This window comes from Lepus europaeus, chromosome 4 (assembly GCF_033115175.1).
Source record: "Lepus europaeus isolate LE1 chromosome 4, mLepTim1.pri, whole genome shotgun sequence".
Classification (NCBI taxonomy): domain Eukaryota; kingdom Metazoa; phylum Chordata; class Mammalia; order Lagomorpha; family Leporidae; genus Lepus; species Lepus europaeus.
The window spans coordinates 891,991-918,791 of NC_084830.1; the positions used below are offsets into that span (position 1 = coordinate 891,991).

The 26,801-nt window shown below is 70.1% G+C and overlaps 3 protein-coding genes and 1 pseudogene across 5 annotated transcripts; 3 read left to right on the top strand and 1 right to left on the bottom strand.

Annotated features, from left to right (window-relative positions):
- The first annotated feature begins 5,054 nt into the window (after positions 1-5,054).
- FAM83H (family with sequence similarity 83 member H) lies at positions 5,055-12,810 on the top strand. Of its 3 annotated transcripts, XM_062187910.1 has the most exons (6): positions 5,296-5,421; positions 6,907-7,127; positions 8,151-8,612; positions 8,938-9,102; positions 9,213-9,337; positions 9,440-12,810. In XM_062187910.1, exons 2-6 carry the CDS (start codon positions 7,092-7,094, stop codon positions 12,279-12,281), a joined length of 3,630 nt encoding a protein of 1,209 aa, XP_062043894.1. In that variant the 5' UTR covers positions 5,296-5,421; positions 6,907-7,091; the 3' UTR covers positions 12,282-12,810. The 3 variants fall into 3 exon arrangements, with proteins under 3 accessions (XP_062043896.1, XP_062043894.1, XP_062043895.1); XM_062187912.1 differs by lacking the exons at positions 5,296-5,421; positions 6,907-7,127 and adding an exon at positions 5,055-5,096; XM_062187911.1 differs by lacking the exon at positions 6,907-7,127.
- A 544-nt stretch (positions 12,811-13,354) lies between these two features.
- LOC133758906 (U4 spliceosomal RNA) lies at positions 13,355-13,427 on the top strand (annotated as a pseudogene).
- A 1,546-nt stretch (positions 13,428-14,973) lies between these two features.
- On the bottom strand, positions 14,974-18,854 carry MAPK15 (mitogen-activated protein kinase 15). The gene is made up of 14 exons (XM_062189428.1): positions 18,786-18,854; positions 18,466-18,564; positions 18,284-18,313; positions 18,084-18,174; positions 17,598-17,728; positions 17,357-17,520; positions 17,134-17,273; positions 16,554-16,611; positions 16,126-16,263; positions 15,922-16,027; positions 15,702-15,819; positions 15,484-15,623; positions 15,306-15,423; positions 14,974-15,239 (listed from the first exon to the last, which is right to left on the bottom strand). Exons 1-14 carry the CDS (start codon positions 18,852-18,854, stop codon positions 14,989-14,991), a joined length of 1,653 nt encoding a protein of 550 aa, XP_062045412.1. The 3' UTR covers positions 14,974-14,988.
- A 5,200-nt stretch (positions 18,855-24,054) lies between these two features.
- Positions 24,055-25,568, top strand: CCDC166 (coiled-coil domain containing 166). The gene is made up of 2 exons (XM_062189400.1): positions 24,055-24,492; positions 24,582-25,568. Exons 1-2 carry the CDS (start codon positions 24,055-24,057, stop codon positions 25,566-25,568), a joined length of 1,425 nt encoding a protein of 474 aa, XP_062045384.1.
- The last annotated feature ends 1,233 nt before the right edge of the window (positions 25,569-26,801 follow it).

The window sequence follows — 26,801 nt, forward strand, 5'->3', positions numbered from 1 at the left end:
GGGAGCCAGCAGCCCTCTGGGGCCTTCCGCAGGTGCCCGCTGAGCGGGCCGACGGAGGCACACAGCCGCCGAGCCGGGGGCCCTGGGAGCAGACACCTGGCGGAAGGGCCATGTCTGGCAAACGAGGCCGGGCCTCGCAAATCCCGAGCCAGGAGGGCGGGCAGGGCCCAGCGGGCGGCAGGGCAGCAGGGCACGGAGGCCAAGCTCCCGCCCCCCTGCCACAGAGGGCCCTCAGGGTGAGACGGGGCTGGCCCCTCCAGGGCACGTGACCAGCATCCAGCCGGCTCCCCAAGGATACCCCAGGGCAGCCGGGCCAGAGCAGCCCCAGGCAGCCGTGAGGCCGGAGCAGGCCGCCGCCCTGGGGTCCGAGTGGGTGCCAGTCCCGGCTGAGCCAATGGAGGGCTGTGGAGGCGGGGGGCCCCTTGCCGCCCCTGGGCCCCGAGCTGCTGCGGCTCCACGAGGTCCAGCTGTGCCTGGCCCAGGAGCAGCTGCTGCTGGAGGAGAGGAGGCGGCAGGTGCAGCTGCAGAGCCAGCTGTGGCAAGAGGAGCTATGGCTGCAGCAGCTGCAGGAGGAGCAGGCCTGGGTGCACGCGGAGGGGCTGCCGCTGGCCGTGGCCCTGGAGCAGCTGCGCAGTGCCGGCCTGGAGGTGCTGCAGACCCAGAGCCAGGTAAGGCCTGGCGGGAGGGCGGGGGGGCTCCGGCCGGGGACGCCCACGGCCTGTCAGCACGCTTGGCAACGGAGGCTGTGCCGTCACAAGGCAGCGCAGACCAAGGCTTGGTGGGTGGAGGACGCTGAGCCGGGGAGCGCGGTGCCCCTGCTGAGGACCCGGCTGTGGGGGCCCGGGGAGGGGGCAGGGCAGGCCCGGCCGGAGACTGTGAGTGTTTCCTGGTCCGCCTGCCCTGCCTGTTTTATTGCTGCTCACAGGGCTTGGGGTGGCGGAAGCAGCACGCGGCACCTGCACTCATTACCTCATTCCAGGAGGGGAGGCCTCAGACGCCGCTGGGGCTATTTTGGGGAGCTGGGACCTAGCCCTGCCCGAGGTGAGGCACCGTTGCCACCAGACCCTGGGACTTCTGGGAGCTCTCTAGGGGCCAGGGCTCAAGCCAGGCCCACGGCATGAGGGGCTGCATCTGGGGAGAGCCCAGGGCAGGCCCGAGCAGTAGAGGCCGGGAGCCGTCGCCTGGACAATGCACGCGACAAAGCTGGGCTCCTCCGAGCACTGCCCAGGCCTACCCCACCCCGGGGTCTGTCATGGTCAACCCAACTCGGACACCCACTGAGGCCACGTTCCAGGAAGGGGCTCCCCAGACAAGGTGCCGTGGGGGAGATGTCCAGGAGGTCTCCCAGGCCAGTGCCTGGTGGCTGTGCCCTGGAGGTCAGAGGCCACACTCACCAGCAGTGGCTCTCGGCTCAGGCCCAGGCAGGAGTGTCTGCCACGTCCCCGGCGCAGCCACGGCCCCTCCCTTCTTACCGTTCATTCTCCTGGAGTGGGAAGGGAAGGCCAGGGAGGGAGTGCTCAGCGTGACCGAGGTCGGGGCAGGGGGACAGGTCCCCACCATGGCTTCCCAGCCAGCTTCCCAGGGGGTGCCCACAGCTGGGCAAGGCCTAGGGTAACAGCTCGTCCCCCTCAGCCCCAGAAGTTCGCTCCCACACTCTGGGCTTAGCCAACCACGCTGGCTTCCGGGGTCTCTGCCCAGTACAGGTCTCCCTGCTCCAGACCACAGGGGCCACCACGGCACCAGGCTGACCCAACCCTGGCCCCAGCTCCAAGCCCCAGCTCCCCCCCGCACTCCTCGCACACTGGCCCCAGCTCCAAGCCCCAGCTCCCCCCGCACTCCTCCCACACTGGCCCCAGCTCCCCCCCACCCCTCGCACCCTGGCCCCAGCAAGCATCCCAGCTCTACCCCCAGACCCCTCCCCCTCCCCTGGCCCCAGCTCCAAGCCCCAGCTCCCAACCCACCCCTCCCACCCTGTCCCAGCTCTCCCCCAGACCCCTCCCACCCTGTCCCAGCTCTCCCCCCCAGACCCCTCCCACCCTGTCCCAGCTCTCCCCCCCAGACCTCCCCCACCCTGTCCCCAGCTCTCCCCCCAGACCCCTCCCACCCTGGCCAGCTCTCCCCTCCAGACCCCTCCCACCCTGTCCCAGCTCTCCCCCCCAGACCCCCCCAACCCTGTCCCAGCTCTCCCCCAGACCCCTCCCACCCTGGCCCAGCTCTCCCCCCAGACCCCTCCCACCCTGGCCCAGCTCTCCCCCCAGACCCCTCCCACCCTGGCCCAGCTCTCCCCCCCAGACCCCTCCCACCCTGGCCCAGGTCTCCCCACCTCAGGCCTCTCCCACCCTGGCTCCAGTTACATGCCCAAGCTCTACCCCCTAAGACCCACTCTGGCTCCAGCACTCCCCCCGCCCCTTCCCACCCTGGCTCCAGCTCTCTCCCCTAGGCCCCTCCCACCCTGGCTCCAGCTCCATGTCCCAGCTCCCCCACCCAAACCCCTTCGTACCCTGGCTCTAGCTGCACACTCCAGCTCTCCCCCCCAGACCCCTCCCATCCTGGCTCTAGCTGCACACCCCAGCTCTCCCCCCCGGACCCCTCCCACACTGGCTCTAGCTGCACACCCCAGCTCTCCCCCCGGACCCCTCCCACCCTGGCTCTAGCTGCACACCCCAGCTCTCCCCCCCCGGACCCCTCCCACCCTGGCTCCAGCTCCATGTCCCAGCTGCCCCACCCAAACCCCTTCGTACCCTGGCTCTAGCTGCACACTCCAGCTCTCCCCCCCAGACCCCCTCCCATCCTGGCTCTAGCTGCACACCCCAGCTCTCCCCCCAGACCCCTCTCACCCTGTCCCCCAGCTCTCCCCCCCAGACCCCTCCCACCCTGGCCCAGCTCTCCCCTCCAGACCTCCCCACCCTGTCCCAGCTCTCCCCCAGACCCCTCCCACCCTGGCTCTAGCTGCACACCCCAGCTCTCCCCCCGGACCCCTCCCACCCTGCTCTAGCTGCATACCCCAGCTCTCCCCCCGGACCCCTCCCACCCTGGCTCCAGCTGCACACCCCAGCTCTCCCCCCGGACCCCTCCCACCCTGGCTCTAGCTGCACACCCCAGCTCTCCCCCCGGACCCCTCCCACCCTGGCTCCAGCTGCACACCCCAGCTCTCCCCCCGGACCCCTCCCACCCTGGCTCCAGCTGCACACCCCAGCTCTCCCCCCGGACCCCTCCCACCTGGCTCTAGCTGCACACCCCAGCTCTCCCCCCAGACCCCTCCCACCCTGGCTCTAGCTGCACACCCCAGCCTCTCCCCCCGGACCCCTCCCACCCTGGCTCTAGCTGCACACCCCAGCTCTCCCCCCGGACCCCCTCCCACCCTGGCTCTACCTGCACACCCCAGCTCTCCCCCCGGACCCCTCCCACCCTGGCTCCAGCTGCACACCCCAGCTCCCCCCCCCGGACCCCCTCCCACCCTGGCTCTAGCTGCACACCCCAGCTCTCCCCCCCGGACCCCTCCCACCCTGGCTCCAGCTGCACACCCCAGCTCTCCCCCCGGACCCCTCCCACCCTGGCTCTAGCTGCACACCCCAGCTCTCCCCCCGGACCCCTCCCACCCTGGCTCTACCTGCACACCCCAGCTCTCCCCCCGGACCCCTCCCACCCTGGCTCCAGCTGCACACCCCAGCTCCCCCCCCCCGGACCCCCTCCCACCCTGGCTCTAGCTGCACACCCCAGCTCTCCCCCCGGACCCCTCCCACCCTGGCTCCAGCTGCACACCCCAGCTCTCCCCCCCGGACCCCTCCCACCCTGGCTCTAGCTGCACACCCCAGCTCTCCCCCCCGGACCTCCCCCACCCTGGCTCTAGCTGCACACCCCAGCTCTCCCCCCTGGACCCCTCCCACCCTGGCTCTAGCTGCACACCCCAGCTCTCCCCCCAGACCCCTCCCACCCTGGCTCCAGCGCCAGCCTCAGCTCCCCCCCCAGACCCCTCCCACCCTGGCTCTAGCTGCACACCCCAGACCCCTCCCACCCTGGCTCTAGCTGCACACCCCAGCTCTCCCCCCGGATCCCTCCCACCCTGTCCCAGCTCTCCCCCCAGACCCCTCCCACCCTGGCTCTAGCTGCACACCCCAGCTCTCCCCCCCGGACCCCTCCCACCCTGGCTCCAGCGCCAGGCCTCAGCTCCCCCCCCCCACTCCAGAGCCCTGCAGGAGGAACCCCCTGCAGCACCACTGCCCAGTACTGGTCTGGCCCAGCCTGGGTTCCTGTGGTGTTCGCTCTGGGGAAGGAACTGGTGAGACTGGAGATGACCGTGAAAGCAGACTTGGGGAGGTCAGGGACCCTAAGTTTTGCAGCTGGTGGGGCGTGTGGGGACAGGAGGTCAAGAGGTGGCTCAAGTCTGGCAGACAGGTTCAGGCAGGTGGTGTGGACAGGAGGCTGGGGACCTGGAGCAGCCGAGGGCTCCCAGCGCCAGCTGGGGGTGGGTGTCCGGGGGTGGGGATCAGCGTGTGTGCAGGGGTCCCCCCGCGGGGGTCCGGGCTTGCATACAGGTAGGTCGCGCCCCTATGTGAGGTCTTCCAGGGATCTCCGTGGTGTCAAGTGGGCGTGTCAGCGTGACGAGCAGGCTTGGGCTTGGCGTGGGGGATGGGGATGGGTGTGAGGTCATCGGAACCCACAGTCACGGGGGTCGCGGCGCCAATGTGCAGGGGTCGGCGTCGCCCTCCCCGTGTGCCACGTCCTGCGTGTCTGTGGGGAGCGTGGGGCGGACTGCGCGGGACCGAGGCGAGCGCAGGGTCTCAGCCACCTGTGCGCCACAGGGGTGGCGTCTGGGGCCTGTGCGCGTCACTGCGGGGAGACCGAGGCGTGCGGCGACCCCGGTGCCCGGGGAGCCCTCGGGCCCGGCGCCGCCCCGCGGCCTCACCTGCCTCACCTGCCCCCACGGAGCGCCGCGGCGGCCGCAGGCTCCGCCCCCGACTCGGGCTGGGCGTTCCCTAGCGACCGAGCCGGAACTTCCGAGTCGCCCCGACTTCCGGGGCGAGGGTCAGGGGTCAGTGATAGGGACTTTGAGCCCTCGGTGAAGACCTGGTCCCCGCGGGCGTGGGGTCCTTGAAGTAGGGGCGGCGGGGGTCTCGGGCGGCGCTGGCCCGGGGGTCCCCGGGCGGGCGGGGTTGGGGGTCGCGGACGCGGGCCGGGGCGGGGCCGGGGGCGCGGGCGTCGGGTGCAGGAATGCGGGCGCGTCGCGGGTGGGGCCGCCCCGCCCCCAGGTGCTGCCCGGGCAGGCAGGAGGCAGGAGCGGCGGGCGGGGCGGGGGCGGGCGCGTGAATCAGGCCGGGCGGGCCGCGCAGGGAGTGGCTGCCGGACCGACCGGACCGCGAGGCCGCTGGGCGGCGGTCGGCTCCTGCTGCCCCTGTGCCGAGACCCCGCACACCTGGCCAGGTAGGGCCCCCTCCCTCGGCTCGAGCGGGCGGGGCGGGAGGCCGCAGCCCCCCGGCTGCCTCACCTGACCCCTGCCGGGGCGGGGCGGGGACGGCGGCCTGCGCCCGCGTGCGCGGGGCAGAGGGGCCGGCGGGGCGGGGGCGGCCGCGGCCTCTCGTCCTCAGACGCCGGCCCAGGAAGCGCGGAGTGGGAAGGGGTGGGGGTCGGCACGGGGCCTGCCCGCGCCCGCCCTGTGGCCCAGCGGAGTCCAGGGAGGGTGCGGGCTGCTCGGGACACGGCGCGTGGGCCGCAGCGAGAGCATTGGCCCCGGATCCCTTGATTAGCGTGGGTGGACACCTGGCCTGGGCCACCACCTCCAGTCCTGGGGTGCGCTCGTCCACTTCCGGCCTGTGAGTCCTGGCCGCCCGACCCCACCTCCTGGCGGCTGACGTCCACGTCCTCCTGCCCTCCCAGGGTACTGCGGCGGGGGTCACCCCGCTTTGTGTAAGAGCTCCGGTGCCTTCCTGTAGGATCCTCCTTCCGGTGGCTTGGAGGCGCACTTCCTGCCCAGATGGCGAGGACCCGGGTCCTTCAAGTCCACAGTTAGGGCCCTGGGGAGGATCCGGGTCCTTCAGTCCACAGTTAGGGCCCTGGGGAGGATCCGGGTCCTTCAGTCCACAGTTAGGGCCCTGGGGAGGATCCGGGTCCTTCAGTCCACAGTTAGGGCCCTGGGGAGGATCCGGGTCCTTCAAGTCCACAGTTAGGGCCCTGGGGAGGATCCGGGTCCTTCAGTCCACAGTTAGGGCCCTGGGGAGGATCCAGGTCCTTCAGTCCACAGTTAGGGCCCTGGGGAGGATCCGGGTCCTTCAGTCCACAGTTAGGGCCCTGGGGAGGATCCGGGTCCTTCAGTCCACAGTTAGGGCCCTGGGGAGGATCCGGGTCCTTCAGTCCACAGTTAGGGCCCTGGGGAGGATCCGGGTCCTTCAAGTCCACAGTTAGGGCCCTGGGGAGGATCCAGGTCCTTCAGTCCACAGTTAGGGCCCTGGGGAGGATCCGGGTCCTTCAGTCCACAGTTAGGGCCCTGGGGAGGATCCGGGTCCTTCAAGTCCACAGTTAGGGCCCTGGAGACTGCCTGACCTCGGGTCAGAGGGCAGCAGCCAGGGGCGCTCCCGCTGAGTCAGTGGTCTGGCGACGCTGCCCCTCCCTCCTTCAGTGCAGGCAGCCCGGTGCCGGCTGGGCAGTGGCCACGGCCAGCCCCCGGCCCAGGGAGGGGAGCAGGTGCAGTCACTGGGGGTGGATGTGCGGTGTGTGCGGGCCTGGTCAGCGGCCCACATGGGGACACTCGACCACGGTGACCCCGCACGGCCTCACAGCTGTGTGGTTCTGTGGGACAAGAGTGTCTCCCCCAGTCCCGAGTGGTCAGACACTGCCCTGCCAGATACAGCGAGGCCCAGGGACAGTCGGACACCCTGGGACACCCCCCCACACCTCATGCTTCTGCCACAGCTGGGACCCTGCCTCACCCTCGTCCCAAGGGCACCACCAGGCAAAGCCAGGACAGCTTTTCCTGGGGTATCTGGGCCAGGTAGCCTCCGGGGCTGGCGGACTCCGGGGTACACAGGAGCACACCCCAGCACCCATCGCCACGCCGTGCCCAGCGGTCGGGGAAGCCGGGCAGGACAGCTGGCAGGATGGTGCCCAGTCCTGAGCCTGCCGTCCCCAGGCAAGTGCGTGCCTGCAGCTCTAGTGCCGTCCGGCCAGCCAGCGCCCGCCCCGGCCACATGGCCTGGGTCCCCAGAGCCCCGTCCCCAGCCAGGACCAGTAGTCTAGCACCTGTCTGGGCCCCGCACCTGAGGGGATGGGGGTGCAGTCCCTGGGCCAGCAGTCTGTCCAGGCAGTCAGATGAAGACCAGCCCGGAAGTCCACCACAGGGCCCCACCCAGGACTGCCCAGCGCCCTCTGGGGAGCAGGCTGGGCGGGGGGCATGGCAGTGCAGGGCTCAGGACGGACACCGAGGCCATGGCCAAGGCTCCGGCTTCCTCCTGAGTGGAGCAGGGTGGTGACGGGTTGAGAAAGTGCCTGCTGCCACAGGGCCTGGCCACGCCTGGTGGGGACAGGGCTGTGGGCAGGGCAGCTCAATCACGGACGTGGGGAGGGCCAGTGCCAAAGGAGAGAGCAGCGACAGTGCTTACTGGTGGGCGGGGACAGCGGCTAGCGGTCAGGGCGCGGAGGGCTGGGAGGCCAGCGCGAAGCCCTGAGGATGAGGAAGAAGTGTGGCCAGGGGCTGTGGGAGGGGATTAAGGTTGTCATTCCGGGCTGAAGGCTGTCCCAGCCCTGTGTCACGTCAGTCCCGGGCAGCGCTGCCCAGCGCAGGTGGCAGCCAGGGGCGCGGTGGCCTGCCCAGGGTCCAGGGCGGGGGGTGGGGCAGAGACGCAGTGGCCTGCTGAGGGCGCCCACGGCAGCCCGGGCAGCACGGGTGAACGTGCTTTTAGGAGGAAAACGAATATGGTGACGGCAACTCTGGCCTGGCTTCTAATTTTGTCTTTGAACCACAGTCACGAAATAGTTAAGTCCATACAGAGCGAGGGGCCCCAGCTCCTGGCCTGGGAGCAGAGGAGAGGGGCTGGAGTACCTGTGCCCAGCACCCCAGGCCTGGGCTGGCAGCCCCTCCCCCAACCTATGCCACGTGGGAGGGGTGGGGGTGGGCCCTGCGCCCCTGCCCTTACTAACGTGTGTCCCCGCCCTTCCAGGCCCCTGGCCCCAACATGGCCCGTCGCTCGCAGAGCTCCTCGCAGGGGGACAACCCGCTGGCGCCCGGGTACCTGCCCCCCCATTACAAGGAGTACTACCGCCTGGCAGTGGACGCGCTGGCCGAGGGCGGGCCAGAGGCCTACAGCCGCTTCCTGGCGTCCGAGGGGGCCCCGGACTTCCTGTGCCCCGAGGAGCTGGAGCACGTGAGCCGTCACCTGCGGCCCCCCCAGCATGCTGCCCGGGAGCCCCCCGAGGGCACCCCTCCCGACGTGGACATGGACGGCTCCTCAGGCACCTACTGGCCTGTGAACTCGGACCAGGCTGTGCCCGAGCTCGACCTGGGCTGGCCCCTAACCTTCGGCTTCCAGGGCACCGAGGTGACCACGCTGGTGCAGCCGCCGCCGCCGGACAGCCCCAGCATCAAGGACGAGGCCCGCAGGATGATCCGCTCCGCCCAGCAGGTGCCGGGGGGACGCCGGGCCGCGGGGGAGGGCGGCCGTGGAGGGAGCCTGAAGCGGGAGGCGGTGGGCAGTGAGGGCAAAGTGCACGTGTGACCACACGGAGGCGGGCTGAGGCCAGACCGGCTGCCCCTGCCGCGCCCCCGAAAGGGTTGGTCACTGCCAGCCGCACAGGGCTCAGGCTGGTTCTGGGACGGCCGCCCCGCTCCCATCTGGGTTTTAGGCCTTGGGGCTGGCAGGACTGCAGGTCCAGGGGCGCGGGGCCTCTCTCCTGGGTGACGCCGCCCCCAGAGTAGGAACAGCACTCGGCCCTGCCGCACCCCTGCAGGTGGTGGCCGTGGTGATGGACATGTTCACAGACGTGGACCTGCTGGCTGAGGTGCTAGAGGCCGCGGCGCGCCGCGTGCCCGTCTACATCCTGCTGGACGAGATGAACGCACACCACTTCCTGGACATGGCGGACAAGTGCCGGGTCAACCTGCACCACGTGGATGTGAGTGACACGGCGGGGGGGCGCCCCGCGAGGATGCGAGTGGCGGGGTGGGGGGGCCGCCCCGCCTGGAAAAGCCCCTGCAACCCCCTGGCTCCCCTTCCCCGCCGCAGTTCCTGCGCGTGCGCACAGTGGCAGGCCCCACCTACTACTGCCGCACCGGGAAGTCCTTCAAAGGCCACGTGAAGGAGAAGTTCCTGCTGGTAGACTGCGCCGTGGTGATGAGCGGCAGCTACAGGTGCGCACGCGCGGCCCCCCTGCCGCAGCCCCTCCCCACGCCCCGGCCCCGGCCCCGGCCCCGGCCTGGCTTCCTCTGACCACGTCCCTGGCCCTCTCGCAGCTTCATGTGGTCCTTCGAGAAGATCCACCGCAGCCTGGCGCACGTGTTCCAGGGCGAGCTGGTCTCCAGCTTCGACGAGGAGTTCCGCATCCTCTTCGCGCAGTCGGAGCCGCTGGTGCCCTCGGCCGGGGCCCTGGCCCGCATGGACGCCTACGCCCTGGCCCCCTATGCTGGGGCCGGGCCGCTCATGGGGGTCCCTGGAGTCGGGGCACCGACCCCCTTCTCCTTCCCCAAACGCGCGCACCTCCTGTTCCCGCCGCCCCGGGAGGAGGGCCTGGGCTTCCCCTCCTTCCTGGACCCCGACCGGCATTTCCTGTCGCCCTTCCGCCGCGAGGAGCCGCCGCGGATGCCCGGGGGCGCGCTGGAGCCGCACTCGGGCCTGCGGCCGGGCGCCGAGCTGGGGGGCACGCGGGGCTTCTTCCAGGCGCGGCACCTGGAGGTGGACGCCTTCAAGCGGCACAGCTTCGCGGCGGCTGACGGCGCGGGCGCCGTGGAGAACTTCGCGGCGGCGCGGCAGGTGTCGCGGCACACGTTCCTCCACGGTGACGACTTCCGCTTCCAGACCAGCCACTTCCACCGCGACCAGCTCTACCAGCAGCACTACCAGTGGGACCCGCAGTGCGCGCCCACGCGCCCGCAGGGCCTGTTCGAGAAGCTGCGCGCTGGCCGCCCGGGCTTCCCCGACCACGAGGACCTGGCCCTGGGCGCGGGGCCGCGCTTCCCGGAGCTCGGCCCCGACGGGCACCAGCGGCTGGAGTACGTGCCGTCCAGCGCCTCGCGAGAAGTGCGCCACGGCTCCGACCCCGCCTTCGGGCCAGGGCCCCGCGGCCTGGAACCCGGCGGGGCCCCGCGCCCCAACCTGAGCCAGCGCTTCCCGTGCCAGTCCGCTGCGAAGCAGGGCCTGGACACCAGCACGGAGCCGGAGCCGGAGCGCAGGGGCGGGCCCGAGGGGCGCGCCGGGTTGCGGCATTGGCGCCTGGCGTCATACCTGAGCGGCTGCCACAGTGACAGCGCCGGCGACGAGGGCCTGCCCACGCCCATGGACGCCGAGGACTACGACGATGACGTGCTGGCGCCCGGCGGCCGAGACCCGCTCCCGGTGGCCTTCCGCGCCCCGGCGGCCGTGGCATCCAGGGGCCCAGCGCCAGGTTCTGGCGGCGGCGGCGGCGACAGTTCCCAGCGCGAGGGCGCCGAGGAGGCGGCCCTGGCCATGCAGGACTCCTTCCGCTCCCGCCTCAACCCGCTCATCCAGCGCAGCTCGAGGCTGCGGTCCTCGCTGATCTTTGCGTCGCAGGCCGAGGGCGCAGGGGGCACAGCCGCGGCCACCACGGAGAAAGTGCAGGTGGTGCACAAGGAGCAGACGGTCAGCGAGACCCTGGGGCCCGGCGGCGAGGCCGTGCGCTCCGCCGCCTCCGCCAAGGTCGCCGAGCTGCTGGAGAAGTACAAGGGCCCAGCGCGCGACGCTGGCGGCGGCGTCACCGTGGCCAGCCACAGCAAGGCTGTGGTGTCCCAGGCGTGGCGGGAAGAGGTGGCCGGGGGCGAGCGCCGCAGCCTTGAGAGCTGTCTGCTTGACCTGCGCGACTCGTTCGCTCAGCAGCTGCACCAGGAGGCCGAGCGGCAGCCGGGCTCCGCGGCGGTCACGGCCACTCAGCTGCTGGACACGCTGGGCCGCGGCGGCGCGGACCGCCTGCCCTCCCGCTTCCTCTCTGCCCACGGCCGCTCCACCTCCCCGCAGGGGCGTGGCAGCCCCCCACCAGAGGGGCCAGGTGCACACCAGGCCCCCCATCCTGAGCCAAAAGGGAGCCCCACCGCTGCCTACCCAGAGCGGAAGGGCAGCCCCACCGCCGCCTACCCAGAGCGGAAGGGCAGCCCCACGGCCGCCTACCCAGAGCGGAAGGGCAGCCCCACCGCCGCCTACCCGGAGCAGAAGGGCAGCCCCACGGCCGTGGTTCCCGAGCGCAGGGGCAGCCCCGTACCCCTGGTGCCCGAGCGCAGGGGCAGCCCCGTGCCCCCGGTGCCCGAGCGCAGGGGCAGCCCCGTGCCCCCGGTGCCCGAGCGCAGGGGCAGCCCCGTGCCCCCGGTGCCCGAGCGCAGGGGCAGCCTCACCCTCGGCTTCTCTGGGGACGCTCCAAAGGCGGGGCCCCTGGAGGAGGCTGCGGGCGGCCCCATGGAAGTCCTGCGCAAGGGCTCCCTGCGCCTCAGGCAGCTGCTGAGCCCCAAGGGCGAGCGGCGGGCAGAGGACGAGGGCGGCTTCCCGGCGCCGGCGCCGCAGGAGAACGGGCAGCCCGAGAGCCCCCGGCGGCCGTCCCTGGGCCGGGGTGACAGCACAGAGGCTGCTGCGGGCGACGAGAAGGGCCCGCGGGCGCGCCTGGCCTCGGCCACGGCCAACGCCTTGTACAGCAGCAACCTACGGGACGACACCAAGGCCATCCTGGAGCAGATCAGCGCCCACGGCCAGAAGCACCGTGGCGGCCCGGCCCCGGGCCCAGGCGCAGCCCACAGCAGCCCCGAGCTCGGCCGCCGCCCGACCGCCGGCGGCCTGGCCCCCGACATGTCCGACAAGGACAAGTGCTCGGCCATCTTCCGCTCGGACAGCCTGGGCGCGCAGGGCCGGCTGAGCCGCACGCTGCCCGCCAGCGCGGAGGAGCGCGACCGGCTCCTGCGGCGCATGGAGAGCATGCGCAAGGAGAAGCGCGTGTACAGCCGCTTCGAGGTGTTCTGCAAGAAGGAGGAGGCGGGCGGCCTGGGGCCCGCGGAGAGCCCGGCGGAGGAGGATGCCAGGGACAGCAAGGTGGGCAAGTTCATGCCCAAGATCCTGGGCACGTTTAAAGGCAAGAAGTGAGCTTGCGGCGCCGGCCGGGGTGCAGGGAGCGCCCTGTCCTCGAGCCGGTGCCCGCCTGGCGCTCAGTGGGTGGCCTCTCCGCCTGGGGGCTTGGACCCCGCACTGCCTGGTGCCTTTCTCCCTGCAGCTTCTCTCCTGGGGCTGCCTCCAGCTCCCCTGGGGGCTCGTCCCTCCCGGGCCTCCGTCCTCAGGGACCTCTCCGTACCTCAGTCCCCCTCTCCGCGGGCTTGTGTTCTCAGGGCTCCCCTCTCACTGCCCCGGCTCTGTGCCCCCTCGCTGCCACTGCCCTCCTCGGCCCATCCTCAGGCCTCTTCTGTCGATTCCATTGGCTCCCCTGTCCCCTCGCTGCCCCCAGCGTCTTTCTGGGTGGCCCAGCCTCTTGCTGCGACCAAGGCTGCCCCTCTTGTGCTGGGTGCTGGGTGGGGTGGGCCACTGGGAAAAGAGGTGCTGGAGACCCCCAAGGGGCTGCCCACGGTGCCAGCAAAAGGAGCAGGTGCACTGGGCGTTGCGGCGCAATAAAACGTGATCTGGACAGACAACGGCGGCCCCAGCCTCGTGAAGTGTCCCAGGGGAGAGGCAGGGTGTGGGAGGCTCGTCCGCGGTGTGCAGCAGCCCCGCCCACACCCCGTCTCCCTGTCCGTTGTCAGCAGCACGCGGACCCTGGCAAGGTTCTGCTCCGCCCCTCCTGTGCCTTTTTCCTAAGCTCACGGTAACTTGACTTGATTTGGAATGACACATCTTGGCGCCAAATGCCTAGGCAGCGCCCCACGGTTACACAGTGCTAGCGTTGCAAGATCGCTTTCTGTATTGTACTTCTTTTCAACTTTTTAAAGTATAAGAAATTCCCAGGGGAAAAGTATGTGCACAAGCCCGGGCAGGTGTGCAGCTGAGTGGTTAACGTGAGCCGCAGGGGAGCCTGGGTTCAGCACCTGGCTCGGGTTCCTGACCAGGAAGGCAGCGGTGAGGGTCTGAGTGAGTGGTTCCTGCCACCCCTGTGGGAGACCCAGCCCGGTCTCCACCATCGCCAGCCTCTCCAACAAATGCAAAGTTTTTTTAAAAGAAAAAGGCCACCTAGCTTTGCACAGTGGCAGCATCGTAGCCAATGAGGTTTATCCGAGGCGTGATTATTGCTAATTAAAAGAAAAAGGCCACGAAATTAAGGCAGAATCCGGGCTCCAGCAGGGCGGGTGGTGGGCTTGGTATATGTGCTGCCGAAACAAGCAGCAGGTGGTGGGCTTGGGCAGTGGCTCCCTCTCACTGTGACACCAAAGCCCCCACCCAGGCACGGATGACAGCCACAGCTTTTGGCTGTGTGGAACAGGTCCTCCGGGAAGGTTCCTGGGCGACATGCCCGTGTGTCCTGTGCCAGCGTCCAGAGCAGACTGGGCATGGGCCCAAGGCGTGGAGAACCTCCTTTTGCCCAGCACCCTCCACACCTTGCTGAGCCCAGTCTGGCACCCACGAGTTCCCAGATGGTTCCCTGCCCGAGGCTGTAGGCAACCTGCAACCTTGTGGCCTTCCCAGGATCCTGTGGGAGCACCAGCCGCCCCTCCAACAGCTCCACTCGGCCTTCCAGCCCGGACAAAGCCTCCGCTGCCCCAGCCCTCCGGGGGGCACACACTTGCTGTCATCTGGTCCCAGAGCAAGAAGACCCCTGCCCAGCCCACCCCATTGCCGGCCGTTCCCTGGCCTATCACAGCCACAGCTGTGCTGTTGGGCCATCAGCTGGGGCTGTGCCTCAGGCAGCAAACTGCCCCCTCCCCCCCTTGCTGCTCCATCCCTGGCCCCTGGCTCTGCCCGCCTACTCCCTCCTAGCCTCACTCTGCCGTCCGAATCTCCAGCGGCCTCCGTGTGGCCAGCTCCCCTCGCTCCCCTCATTTCCTGACAGTGCCTGGAGGCCTTTAGGACAGAGCGGAGCTCTGGGCTCCCGGCCGCCTGGCCTGGCCACCACGTGGGCTGCAGCTCCTCTGGCCAGGGTGAGGTGAGGTTCAGGGACCCCCATAGGCACTGGGCCCCCACGCCCCAGCCAGAGCTCTGGCCAGGCCTCCTGCCTGGCAGTGGCCAGAGTTGGTGGCCTGGAGCCCCGTGAGGCCCGTCCAGGCAGTGCCGGGCACAGGCTGTGGGAAAGGCAGGGACAGCTGGAGATCGGAGGATGGGCTGGACGGGGTGGTCCCCTGGCGCCTTGCCTTTTCCTCCGGCTCAGGTGTCCCATAGGTCCCTGCCCTGGGGACAGCCTGGAACCCCAGTAGCTCCAGGTGGGGATGTGAAGGTGGCAGGGGCACCTTCGGACATCAGCCAGCCTTGGCGCCTTCACCCTGAGGGAAGCCCCGCGCTGGGTGCTGGGCAGACAGGGGCCACCGCTTCAGCGGGAGAGGGGAGGCCCCCAGGAGGGGCGCTGGGCGCTGGGCAGACAGGGGCCACAGCTTCAGCGGGAGAGGAGAGGCCCCCAGGAGGGGCGCTGGACGCTGGGTGCTGGGCAGACAGGGGCCACAGCTTCAGCAGGAGAGGGGAGGCCCCCAGGAGGGGCGCTGGGCGCTAGGCAGACAGGGGCCACAGCTTCAGCGGGAGAGGGGAGGCCCCCAGGAGGGGCGCTGGGCACTGAACGCTGGGTGCTGGGTGCTGGGCAGACAGGGGCCACAGCTTCAGCGGGAGAGGGGAGGCGCTGGGGTCCGGGGAAGGCAGAGGATGGTAGTCTGGGGACATGACTTTATTGGAGGGTGGCCGGGACTGGGTTGGGAAGAAGCGTGGAGCAGGCCCGGGAGTTCCCGCGCAGCGGCTCAGGTGCAGGGCGGGGAAGCAGGGGCAGGCGGGCCAGTGCCGAGCGGCAGACTGTGCCATAGGCCTGGGAGTAGCCCCCGAGCGCAGCCCTGGCGGCGCCCTGGGCACCCTGTAGCGCGGAGGTGCCCAGCATCCTGCGGCCCGGCCGAGGCCCCGGGGCATCCCTGGGAGGGGCCTGCGCTCGGGGCAGTGGTTGGGAGCGCAGCGGGGAGAGCAGAGGTGGAGCAGGAGGGCCTGGGCCCCGGCTCGCGCGGCGCGCACCAGCGGCCCGCAGCCCGCTGACCCGCGTCTGGTCGCTGCGGATCAGGGCCCGGTTGGCCGCCTGGGCCACAGCCTGCGCGGACAGGGAGGGCGCCGGCCTCCCCTGGGAAGGAGCAGCCACAGCGTCACCCAGGGCGCAATGGGAGGCGCCGCGCGCGCCCGCCGCACGACTTACCACCCCCGCTGGTGCCAAGGGGGCCTCCGCCGCCGGCCCAGGGGGCCGAGCCCGCCTCCCCGGGGGTGGAAGCTGGAGCAGGGGTGCGGGGCGCTGCCGGGAGACGCTCGTGGCGGCGTGGGGGGCCTCTGCGGGGCAGACAGAGCCGCTGTCAGGGCAGGGGCCGCGCAAGCCACTGGGGGCGTGGCGGGGACGGCAGCACGCACCGCGCTCGGGCGCGCGACCGCCGCTGCTCCGACGCCTGAGTCCCGGCTGCTGCGGGGCTGCTCCGGGTTCAGGGGCTGCGCCCCACAGGCCGCCGCTGCCCCTGCGCTCCAGCATCATCTGCAGGGAGGGGGGTGTCAGGGGCGCACGGTGTGCATGGGGGTCGCTGCGGGGGGCGGGAGCCTGGAGTGGATGGGACGATGGGGGTCGTGGGCGGAGCACCTGATAGAGCCGGTTGCGATACTCGGTCGCAGAGAGCTGGACCCCTGCAGGCACCGGGAGCTGAAAGGCCGCGTCCCGTGTCCACTCCTGGCCGGGGCAGTGGAACCTGCGTGGAGTGGGAGAGGCACGCCCGGGGGTCGGGGCGGGGGAACCATGGCCGCGGTCACGCCTCCTGCCCCCCCTACCCGGCTCACCCGGCCGCACCTCTGCACGTAGGGGTGCTGCAGGGCCTGCGCGGCGCTCAGGCGCTTATCTGGGGCGAACACCAGCAGTCGCCGGAGGAGATCGAGGGCCTGCGGCGGGGTGTCCGGTGGCAGCAGGGTGTCCAGCAGCTGCCGAGGCCTGTGGGTGGCCCCATGTGTCCTGTCCATGGCCCAACCCGCGGGCCCTCCCCAGATGCCCACCCCTGGCGACTGGGGAGGCCCCCAAACCTTGGCCACCCCCACTTTCCAGTCTGGGAGGACCCCTAAGCCCAAGCTGTGGGCAGCCTGGGAGTGTGGAGACCCCTGCCCACCTTCCCATCCCTCAGCTGGGCAGGGGCAGGGGTCTCCTCCCTGGCTAGCAGAGTTGCTGGGTTCGGGGCCCCCTCAGGACAGCAGGGCAGGACAAGGCAACCCAAGCGGGCCCCTCACCGGGACCCCAGATGGTGCAGGACCAAGGAGCTGTAGTTTGAGCCGAGAGCCAGGAGATCTGGAGGTGGGCGGCACAAAGCGGTGCGATCTGAGGCCCTGGCTGGGGGCGGGGGGTGGCTGAGGGGGTCTGGGGCCCTGGAGTGCAGCAGTGGCTGCCCTGTCTGGTGGGGCTCAGACCCCCAGGTGAGCCTGTGCCCGCCCGTGCGTGTACCCACCCCAGCACCCTCATAGCCCAACTCCCGGGAGCCTCACACCTGGGGCGCTCATGCTCCCACTCCACACATTGCCTCTTTGCTGTGTGGACCCCAGGAAGCAAGCGCGGGGCAAGATCAGGGCCCCCACCCCTTGCCACGCCCCCAGAGACCTGTAGAGCTGCCTAGCCCAGCCCTACCTTCCTCCTCAGCACAGCGGCTGCCCCACCCCCGACACCCCCACAACCCTCAGTGGGGCCCTGATGGCCCTGGGGCAGGCCCTCCCCAGCTGTCCCCAGCGGCTCCTCCCTGGGCCCTCCATCCTCAGGCTGGCCCTGTCCTCTGTCCTCCCGGGCCTCGGACAGTCCTGGCGAGCGGCCCACGCTCACCCTCCTCGGAGGGCAGGGGGACGGCCTCCAGGATCAGCTGCAGCTGGTGCAGTGTGGACGTGCCTGGGAACAGGGGCCGCCCTCGCAGCATCTCCCCCAGGATGCAGCCCAGGCTCCACATGTCCACCCCCGGGGTGTACCTGGGGCGGGAAAGGGAGAGGCTGAGGCGCGGTGGAGGCGCTGGCCAGGCAAGGCGGGCCCCGGGGAGGAGGCGGGGGGTTACCAGTGTGAGGACAGCAGCACCTCCGGCGCCCGGTACCAGCGTGTGGCCACGTACTCCGTCAGCGGCTGGGCCTCGGGCCCCTCGGGGACACTGCTCAGCGACCGGGCCAGGCCAAAGTCGCAGAGCTTCACCAGGCAGTTGGCGTCCAGCAGGACGTTGGATGGCTGCAGGGAGGAGGCGAGCCCGTGGGTGCGCACAAGGGCTGGGGGCCGCGGGGTGGGGAAGTCGCGTGGGGCCGCACCTTCTGGTCCCGGTGGACAACGTGGCCCGAGTGGAGGAACTGCGTGGCCCGCAGGAGCTGGTAGAAGATGTAGCGTTTGTGGACGTCTTTCAACAGCGTGCCCTTCTCAATGACCGCGTGCAGGTCCGTGTCTGGGGTGGGGGTGGGGGGGCGCAGGTCAGCTGTGGGCCAGCAGGGGCAGGTCTGTCCCCAGACCACGGCCCACAGCCTGCATCCCCAGGCCCCAGCGCCACCCTCAGGGCCGAGGCCTCAGCACTCCCGCAGCTGGGCATGGAGACAAAGCTGTGGGGCCATGTTAGTACTCCCTGTCCTGGTTTGCGGGGTGAGTAGAGAAAGGAATGCAGCGGTGGGCAGTGGACAAAGTGGGAGTTTGTGCAGGCGGGGGCCCTGCGGGCGGACACCTGCCAGCTGCCTGCTGTGCACAGGCGCCGAGCGCGAGGTAAGAGCGCCGGCCACTGGGGCCGTGGCTGACCAGGCCTCGCTCACCCATAGACTCAAACACCAGGTAGATGTCCCTGTCGTTCTCGGCTCGGATCACGTCCAGCAGGCGGATGATGTTGGGATGGCCCCCAAACTCCTGCGGAGAGGCCGCGGCTGTGCCCGGGGTCAAGGCCAGCTCCGCCCTGCCCCTTGTCTAGAGAGCTGCATCTGGGGGAGGTGGACAGGCAGGAGGCCGGGCCACCCACCTGCAGGAGCACGATCTCCCGGAAGGTCCTCTGAGGAGACAAACACAGGCGTGCGGGGAGATGGGCAAGGCAAGGAGCTGGCCACCTCCTGAAGGGCCCAGGTGCGCACTGGCCCAGAGACAGCAGGAGCCCCGGGCCGGCCCCGAGTCTGCCCTGGGCCTGCCCGAGTCCGGCTCGCCCACCTGGGCATCTGTCTGGTCTCTGAAGGCATCGAAGATCTTCTTGATGGCCACGACCTCGCCGGTGCTCCGGTCCACTGCCTTCCAAACAATGCCATAGGCCTGGGGGGGGGGGGCGCACGGCTGCCTGAGGGCAGAGCGCCCACGCGGCTCAGCCTCGGGGGAGTGGGAGGGCCCGGGAGGAGCTGCCCAGGACGGGCGGTGGCCAGCGGGGAGGCCCGCGGTAGGCAGGCCGGCCCGCCGGCAGCTCCTCCAGCGGCTGCTCGCGCCCTCCGCGCTCCGGGCCGCCGCGGGGACCCCCGCACCGGCCGGCAAGAGCTCACCCCCTTGCCCAGCCGCCGCTGCAGCCGGAATCTCCGCGCTACGTGAGCGTCCACCTCGGCGGCGCACATGGCGGCGCCGCTGTTGCGGTGCGTTGCCCGGCGACCCCGGCGCGCGGAGCCCGCGCTGCGCCTGCGCCCGCGCGGCCGGGCCCCTCCCCGGGCCGCCCGGGAGCCGCCGTGCGCCCTGGCCCCCGCGGCCGGGCCCCTCCCCGGGCCGCCCGGGAGCCGCCGTGCGCCCTGGCCCGCGCGGCCGGGCCCCTCCCCGGGCCGCCCGGGAGCCGCCGTGCGCCCTGGCCCGCGCGGCCGGGCCCCTCCCCGGGCCGCCCGGGAGCCGCCGTGCGCCCTGGCCCCCGCGGCCGGGCCCCTCCCCGGGCCGCCCGGGAGCCGCCGTGCGCCCTGGCCCCCGCGGCCGGGCCCCTCCCCGGGCCGCCCGGGAGCCGCCGTGCGCCCTGGCCCCCGCGGCCGGGCCCCTCCCCGGGCCGCCCGGGAGCCGCCGTGCGCCCTGGCCCGCGCGGCCGGGCCCCTCCCCGGGCCGCCCGGGAGCCGCCGTGCGCCCTGGCCCCCGCGGCCGGGCCCCTCCCCGGGCCGCCCGGGAGCCGCCGTGCGCCCTGGCCCGCGCGCGCCGCGCCCGGCCGCGCCGAGGCAGGCAGAGCCCTGGCAGGAGGCAAAGCAAGGGGAGGACGCGGAGGAAGAGCCTGCGGCCAGCGGGCACCCGGGGCCCCTGGGCGGCGGGCGCGCGCGGAACGGGTGCGAGGAAGAGGACTGGGCGAGCCCGGGCTCCCCGCCGGCCTTAGAGGGACAGGGCGACTCGGCGCCGGGACGTGGCAGGCTCCCGCCACCCGTCAGAGAGCCTCGGCTCGTGTTGGGGCGCTGGCCGGGGTCGCCAGGGACGCGTGGGGTACAGACTGAGGGCGACAGGGAAGTCCACGCAGCCAGGCCAAGCCGCAAGCCGTGATGTCACACCTTCACTTATTCAAACATAAGCATACAATCTCAGTTGTAACTGTGGCTTTATTTCTCCTTTAAGTTACATCAGGCTTTTTTATTTTTATTTGTTTATTTGAGAGAGAAGAGAAATCTTCCATCCGCTGGTTCACCCCCCCCCCAAGTGGGCACAATGGTGAGAGCTGGGCCAGGTCAAAGCCAGGAGCCTCTTCCGGGTCTCCCCCGTGGGTGCGGGGGCCCAAGCTCGTGGGCCATCTTCTGCTTTCCCGGGCGCATTAGCAGGGAGCTGGATCAGAAGAGGAGCAGCCGGGACTAGAACTGGCGCCGTATGGGATGCCGGTGCTGCAGGCGGAGGCTTAGCCTACTCCGCCACAGGGCCGGCCCATGTCTAAGATTTATTTTATCTGAAAGGCACAGTGACACAGAGAGAGGGAGAGACAGATCTTCCACCCATTGGTGTCCACCAAAATAAACCATATTCCTAGCACGGTAAAGCAAAGCTCTACAACTTTAAAAGAACAGAAATCACACAGATGATGTTCTCTGGCCCCACAGAATTGGGCTGAAAATAAGTCACGGGGTGGGCCCTGGTGTGCAGGCTGGGAGACCTGCGCCCCGTGGCACGGTGCCTGGCTCTGCTGCAGTCCAGCGCCCTGCTAACGCGCACCGGGGAGCCAACCAATGGCGGCTCAAGGACTTGGGCCCCTGCCACCCACGTGGGAGACCCGGACGGAGTGCCTGGCTGTTGGGGGCAGGTGGGGGGTGAGCCAGTGTTTGGGACGTCAGCCCATCTCTGCCTCTGCCTCTCAAGTAAACATGTGAGAAAGGCCGACCTACCAGAAGCTATTTAGAAACCCCCAGGGGTTTAGACATCAATACACCTTCTGCAGAGCCAGGGAGTCAGAGAAGGCGCCAGGCACACCAGATGCAGGTGCCGAGGCGCCGCGCGGAGTGCATGGGCGCTGTGGCCGCCCGCACCTTAGGAGCCAGAAAAGGAGAGAAAATTAAGCCCAACCTAGGCAGAAAGAAGGAAAGAGGTTCAGAGTAGGAATAATCGAAACAGAAAGACGTGAGGAAAAGCAGCTAAATGACAAGCTGGGTCTTTGAATAAATGGAACGCAATCTGGCCGGGCTGGCTGGAGCCCAGGGGCGTTACCGACGCGAGGACAGTGCTTCAGGCCAGGGCCACCGCGACAGCGCCTCCCGGTGCACCTGACACCCCCCCAGTGTGAGCGTACCCCACAAACACTCAACAGCAAACACAGGGCACAAAGAGCAGAGAGGCCGAGGGAGGCGCGCCAGCCGCGTGGACGTGCGTGGGGAGAGCCTAAGGCCAGGAGCTGGGCCGGGGCAGACAGGGAGAGCCGGCACACTTGACCTTGGACACTGCAGCCAGGCACACCGCAGTCCCTGCCACCTCGGGCAGCAGCTGCAAGTGGACAGCAGCGGCCTCGGTAGCCACGGAGCCCGTGGAGTTCGGGCTGCTGGGAGGCCTCCGATGAGGGCTGCCCTGGCCGGGGGCGACTAACAGCAAAGCCCCCAGTACCCCTGACCGCGGGAGAAGGCCGGAGTCACAGGGTGCTGTAGGCGCCCTCCCAGGAACCCCTGGCTCAGGCCTCATCCTGGCCCCGGAAGCCACACTGTGAAGCTGGGACCCTTGCTGTACCGGGCACGTCGTCTGAAGCAGGTGGCCGAGGTCTGGCACCCAGCCCAGCTGCCTGCTGGGGGTGAGGGTGGGAGTTGCGGTGAGGCAGGCCTGCAGGGGTGTGGAGAAGGGGAGAGGCTCAGGTCAGGCCCAGGGTGCAGAGAGCAACCAGGCTGGGACCTCCAGGGCTTGACCCCGACCACAGGACACGGCGAGTGGACGGGCTCTGCTGGACCTCCCTCCCTCACAGTCCTGCCATCGTCCCCTGTGCTCTGGGCTCTAAGTAGGGACGAGGTTAGGGTGGGGTTGGCACATTTCGTCACGTCGAGCCCCCCAGGGTCACTTCCTGTGGCCACTGGTCAGCGTCAGGCTGCCCTGTGGACCCGGCTCCTGCCCAGGACTGAGACAGGGACAGTGCCAGGTATCACCACGACCCACTCCCAGCTCTGCACACGGAGCCACGTGGGGGCCCCAGGTTGCCCACTCCCAGCTCTGCACACGGAGCCACGTGGGGGCCCCAGGTTGCCCACTCCCAGCTCTGCACACGGAGCCACGTGGGGGCCCCAGGTTGCCCACTCCCAGCTCTGCACACGGAGCCATGTGGGGGCCCCAGGTCGCCTTTGACCTTGTACCCTTGTCCCAGGGCACAGGCAGGGACAGGAGAAGACTGCAAGAGGCTAGGTGCAGAAGTGGGAGGAGCCCGCCAAGGCCCGCCCACGTCAGCCCCACTGTTCCCAGGCAGCCTTGAGCGTCGCTCTATGGCTCAGTTTCTCTGTGCAGTGGGAGGGGAGGAGCCTGAGAATGCTCACCCAGGGTCAGGCGCAGGGCCCAGCCCACACCCCAAGTCTGAGGCAGCGAATAGGGTGGGTGTTCAGGGCAGGAACACCTGGGGCCGCCTGGAATCCTGCAGAGCCAGTGGCCGCCAGGGTCTCGTGGGCAGTGCTCCAGCGGCAGGCCCAAAGCCACACCTTGCTGCAGCCCGCACGTGCAGGCGCCGGCACGGCCGGAGACGGCTTGGCCCTCCTCCCAGCTCAGCCCAGGAGGTGTGACCCCCAGACTCAGCAGGAAAGGGGAGGGCCGAGGGTGCACCTGGCTTCCAATCTGTGTGCCCTGTGGCTGCTGGGGCGTGGTGGGCATGGCACACAGCCCATCCTGACACACGGAGAGTCTGGGGCTGGGGGAGGCACCCCGGGTCTCCAGGCCAGGCAGAGGAGGTGGTTCTGGGTGGGTGCAGGCGTAGAAGTTCCGGGTGAGCAGACCCCAGGGGGCCGGGGCATGTGGACAGGGCAGGGGACAGGGCAGGGGCACCTGCTGATTGCTTTCCAGGCTGTGAGAAGTCGGCGCCACCTTCACGTTAAAACCCACATACGTGGCCGGCGCCGCGGCTCACTAGGCTAATCCTCTGCCTTGCGGCTCCGGCACACCGGGTTCTAGTCCCAGTCGGGGCGCTGGATTCTGTCCCGGTTGCCCCTCTTCCAGGCCAGCTCTCTGCTGTGGCCCGAGAGTGCAGTGGAGGATGGCCCAAGTGCTTGGGCCCTGCACCCCATGGGAGACCAGGAGAAGCACCTGGCTCCTGCCATCGGATCAGCGCAGTGCGCCGGCCGCAGCGCGCTACCGCGGTGGCCATTGGAGGGTGAACCAATGGCAAAGGAAGACCTTTCTCTCTGTCTCTCCCTCTCACTGTCCACTCTGCCTGTCAAAAAAAAAACAAAAAACAAAAAACAAAAACAAAATATGTGAACTCCTCCCGGTCTCCCGCGAGCCTGGCGGGCACCCAGCGACCTGAGCCTCCGCAGCCGGCTCCAGGGTGCACAGGAGCAGGGAGCTGGGGTTGGAAGTGGACCAGAAGCCAGGCGCCTGCCCCGGAAGTCCTCGCTATGACGTCGACGGAGTGAGAATCGACCATCTCCAAACATCGGCACAGGGGCTTTGAGAGGCCCAGCAACCTTCGGTCAGGCGCTCATCACGGCCAGTCCAGCAGAGGCTGTGAAACCAACGCTCGGACAGGGCTGAACGAACCTGCGCAGACCCAGGTGGACAGCCAACCAGGTGAGCCCACGCGGCGTCAGCCAGGTCCCCGAGGGCCGCTCACCCGCTCCGGCCACCCGGTCAGTGGGAGAAGCCGCGCGGGGGCACGGCCTGGCATGGGGTGGGGGGCGCCAGCGCTGCGTGAGGACCCCAGAGACAACCGCTCGGGAACCTCAATTCCTACGCGGGCAAAGCCAGGATCCCAGGGCCAGGGGACGCTCGGGGCCGTGCGCCATCCTGATACCGGCATCGCCCACGGGACCATGCGGACGAGCCCCGAGCGGGCCGGAGGGAGGCACGCGGAGAGTCCTGCGGAGGTGAGGGAGTCGTTGGCCGTTGGCCGAACCCCCGGGGTGGGGTGGGGGTGGGAAGGGGAAGGCGGCCGAGTTCCGTCTCCACGGAGACGTGCCGCAGGACGGCCGCGGTGCGAGGACGTCGGGCGCCCCGGGCCGGACGGGCAGCCAAGGTCGGACGCGGCCCCACGACCGAGGGTTGGCGACGTTGCCCCCGACCTCGATCCCTGCGGACCCTGGCTCTCGGAGACCCTGAGACGCATCCCAGCCCTGGCCCCGGGGCCCGGAACATCCGGGCTGCGGAGCGAGTGGGCGGCGACGGGGCTCCCACGACTCCTCGTGCCCCAGACCCCAGCCCATGGCGCCCAAGAAGCGCGGGCCGAGCGCGGGGCGCCGGCCGGGCGCGGCGGGCGAAGGCGGCGAGCAGCAGCTGTCGGAGCGCGCGCAGTACCTGCAGCGCGAGTACACGCAGCTCTCGGAGCAGCTGGAGGCCTGCGAGACGCGCGTGGACCGCGTGCTGCAGGAGAACGCCTTCCTGGACCGCGAGGCCCTGCGCCTGCGCGAGGAGAACCGGTTGTACGCTAGCTACGTGAGCGCGCGCGCGCAGCGCTGCGCCAACGCGATCGTGCGGCTGGAGGAGCAGCACCGCGCCGACCTGGCGCAGGTGCGCTGGCAGCGCGCCGAGCTGGCGTCGCTGTACCAGGGGCGCGAGGAGGGGGTGCGCGCGCAGCTGCAGGAGATGGAGGCGCGCGCGGCGCACATGGCACGGCAGGTGCAGGAGCTGCAGCCCTACAAGGCTAGTGCGCGCGCCCGCGGGCGGCGGGGCGGGGCGGGCGGCGGGGGCGCCCGCCGCACCCCCGCGCTGACCCGCTCGCGCCATCGCAGGAGCTGCAGCTGGAGCAGCTGGCGCGGATCCGGGCGTTGGAGCGCGAGCTCCTGCACATGCGCGTGGAGCACACGCAGGTGCTGCACCGCGTCAAGCGGCGCTTCCTGGAGGACAAGACGGGCTTCGAGCGCGAGGCGCGCCAGCGCGTGCAGTCCCTGGGCCGGCGCGCGGAGCGGGAGGCGGCGCGCGCGCTCGTGGCGCACACGCAGGCGCTCAAGGCGGACAACGGGCGCCTGCGGCAGGAGCTGCTGCGGCTGCTGCACCGCGCGCAGCTGCTGCACGACACGCGGCGCCAGCTGCTGGAGCAGCGCGAGCAGCTGCGGCGCGAGCACGAGGACACGCGGAACATGGCGAGCGTGCACGGCTGGCTGCGCCGGGGCTCCGGGGGCCCCCCGCTCTGGCAGCCGCCCTTGCAGCCCGCCTCGCGCCCCGGCTCGCCCCCCGCCCGACGAAGCGCGTCGCGTGCCGCCTCTCGGGCCCCGTCCTTGACCCCTTCGCGGCCCGAGGAGCCATCGGCGACGCCGGCGCGCGCGGCCTCGCGGGCCCCGTCCCTGAGCCGGCCCCGCGCGGCCTCGCGGGCCCCATCCCTGAGCCGGCCCCGCGTGGCCTCCCGGGCCCTGTCCCTCACGCCGCCGCGCACACGGACCCTGTTGCACACGGCCTCGCGGGCCCCGTCGCTGACGCCGTCCGGCGGGGCTCCCCAGGCCCTGCCCCAGAGGCGGTCCCGCGTGGCTTCACAATCCCCATCCGTGGTTCCCTCGCGCACCAGCTCCCACACAATGTCACCGACGCGGTCCCAGGAGGGCTCCCACCTGTCTTCTTGGTCCTCCATGCACACAGCCTATCCAGACCCTCTCCCCACAGTGGAGTCCAGACCCAGGCTCTCCGTGCGCCAGTCCGGGGACCCGGCTCTGCACACGTCATCGTCGGAGGGGACCCTGCACTCTGACGCCGGGGCCGGACCCCCTGCCCCAGGGGGCGTCTGAACTCCAGGGTGGCCAGCAGTCGGGACGCTGGAAGGTCGGCTGTTTAATAAAAGTGTGGCCCGCACCGCCGCGGCCTGTCTGCTCACTGCCCACTGCTCGCGTGTCCTGCCTCGAGCCGCACACCTTCCAGGGTCCACTGTACTCGCTCTTCCAGCCAGGGCCTTAGCCGGAGGTGGGGTCCCAGGAAGGGAACGGGCTTGGTTCTCTGCACCACACCAGTTTTGCTTTTCAACTTTTTAAAAGATTTATTTACTCTGAGTTCCAGAGAGAGATCTTCCATTCGCTGGTTCACTCCCCAAATGTCCACAATGGCCAGGGCTGGGCCAGATCAAAGCCAGGAGCCAGGAGCTCCATCCGGGCCTCCCACGTGGGTGCAGGGGCCCAAGCACTTGGGCCATCTTCCACTGCCTTCCCAGGCCATAGCAGAGAGCTGGGTGGGAAGTGGAGCAGCCAGAATTGGAACCAGTATCCATATAGGATGCTGGCATCCCAGGCTGTGGCTTAACCCACTGTGCTGCACTGCCAGCCCTGGTAATTTTAAATTTCGATGTGATTTTCACCTTAGAGGGAGTCTGCGAGTGGCGCCTCCCTTCGGATGCCAGGTGCACCCCTGTGTGTTCTGTGCGCGGCCGTCCCGCAGCTGCCTGGGCTCGGGCTGAAGCCGCAGGCCCATCCAGCCTGCTCACCAGGCCTTTGTTGGACACACAGACTCTCCTGCGTTTGTTCCAACACAGGACATTCGCCTCGAAGCAGCACTGCTTGCTTTCTCTCTTGTTAAGATTTGACTTACATAGACAGGGCTTCCATCCGCTGGTTCACTCCCCAAATGGCCACAAATGGCCAGGCCTGGGCCAGACCCGAGCCAGGAGCTTTATCTGGCTTGATGCAGGGGCCCAAGCACTTGGGCCGTCTTCCACTACCTCCCAGGCCATCAGCAAGGAGCTGGGCCGGGAGTGGAGCTGCCAGGACTCAAACCCACATGGGATGCGGGCACTGCAGGCGACACAGCACACATACAAGGCTGTCTCCGGTCCCAGGGTCCTCTGTGGCCGCCACCCTCTCCCTAGGGCCTGTCAGGTGTCACAGTGCATGGCCGGCTAACAGGTTGCCTCTCCGGAGCCTGACCCTCCAGAAGCTAGCGCTGCCAGGGCACTGAGTTCCAGGGCACTGAGCTTCAGTGTGGGTCGCCGCCCTGCAGGGCGAGCTCCCGAGGTGTCCCGTGGATGCTGCGCG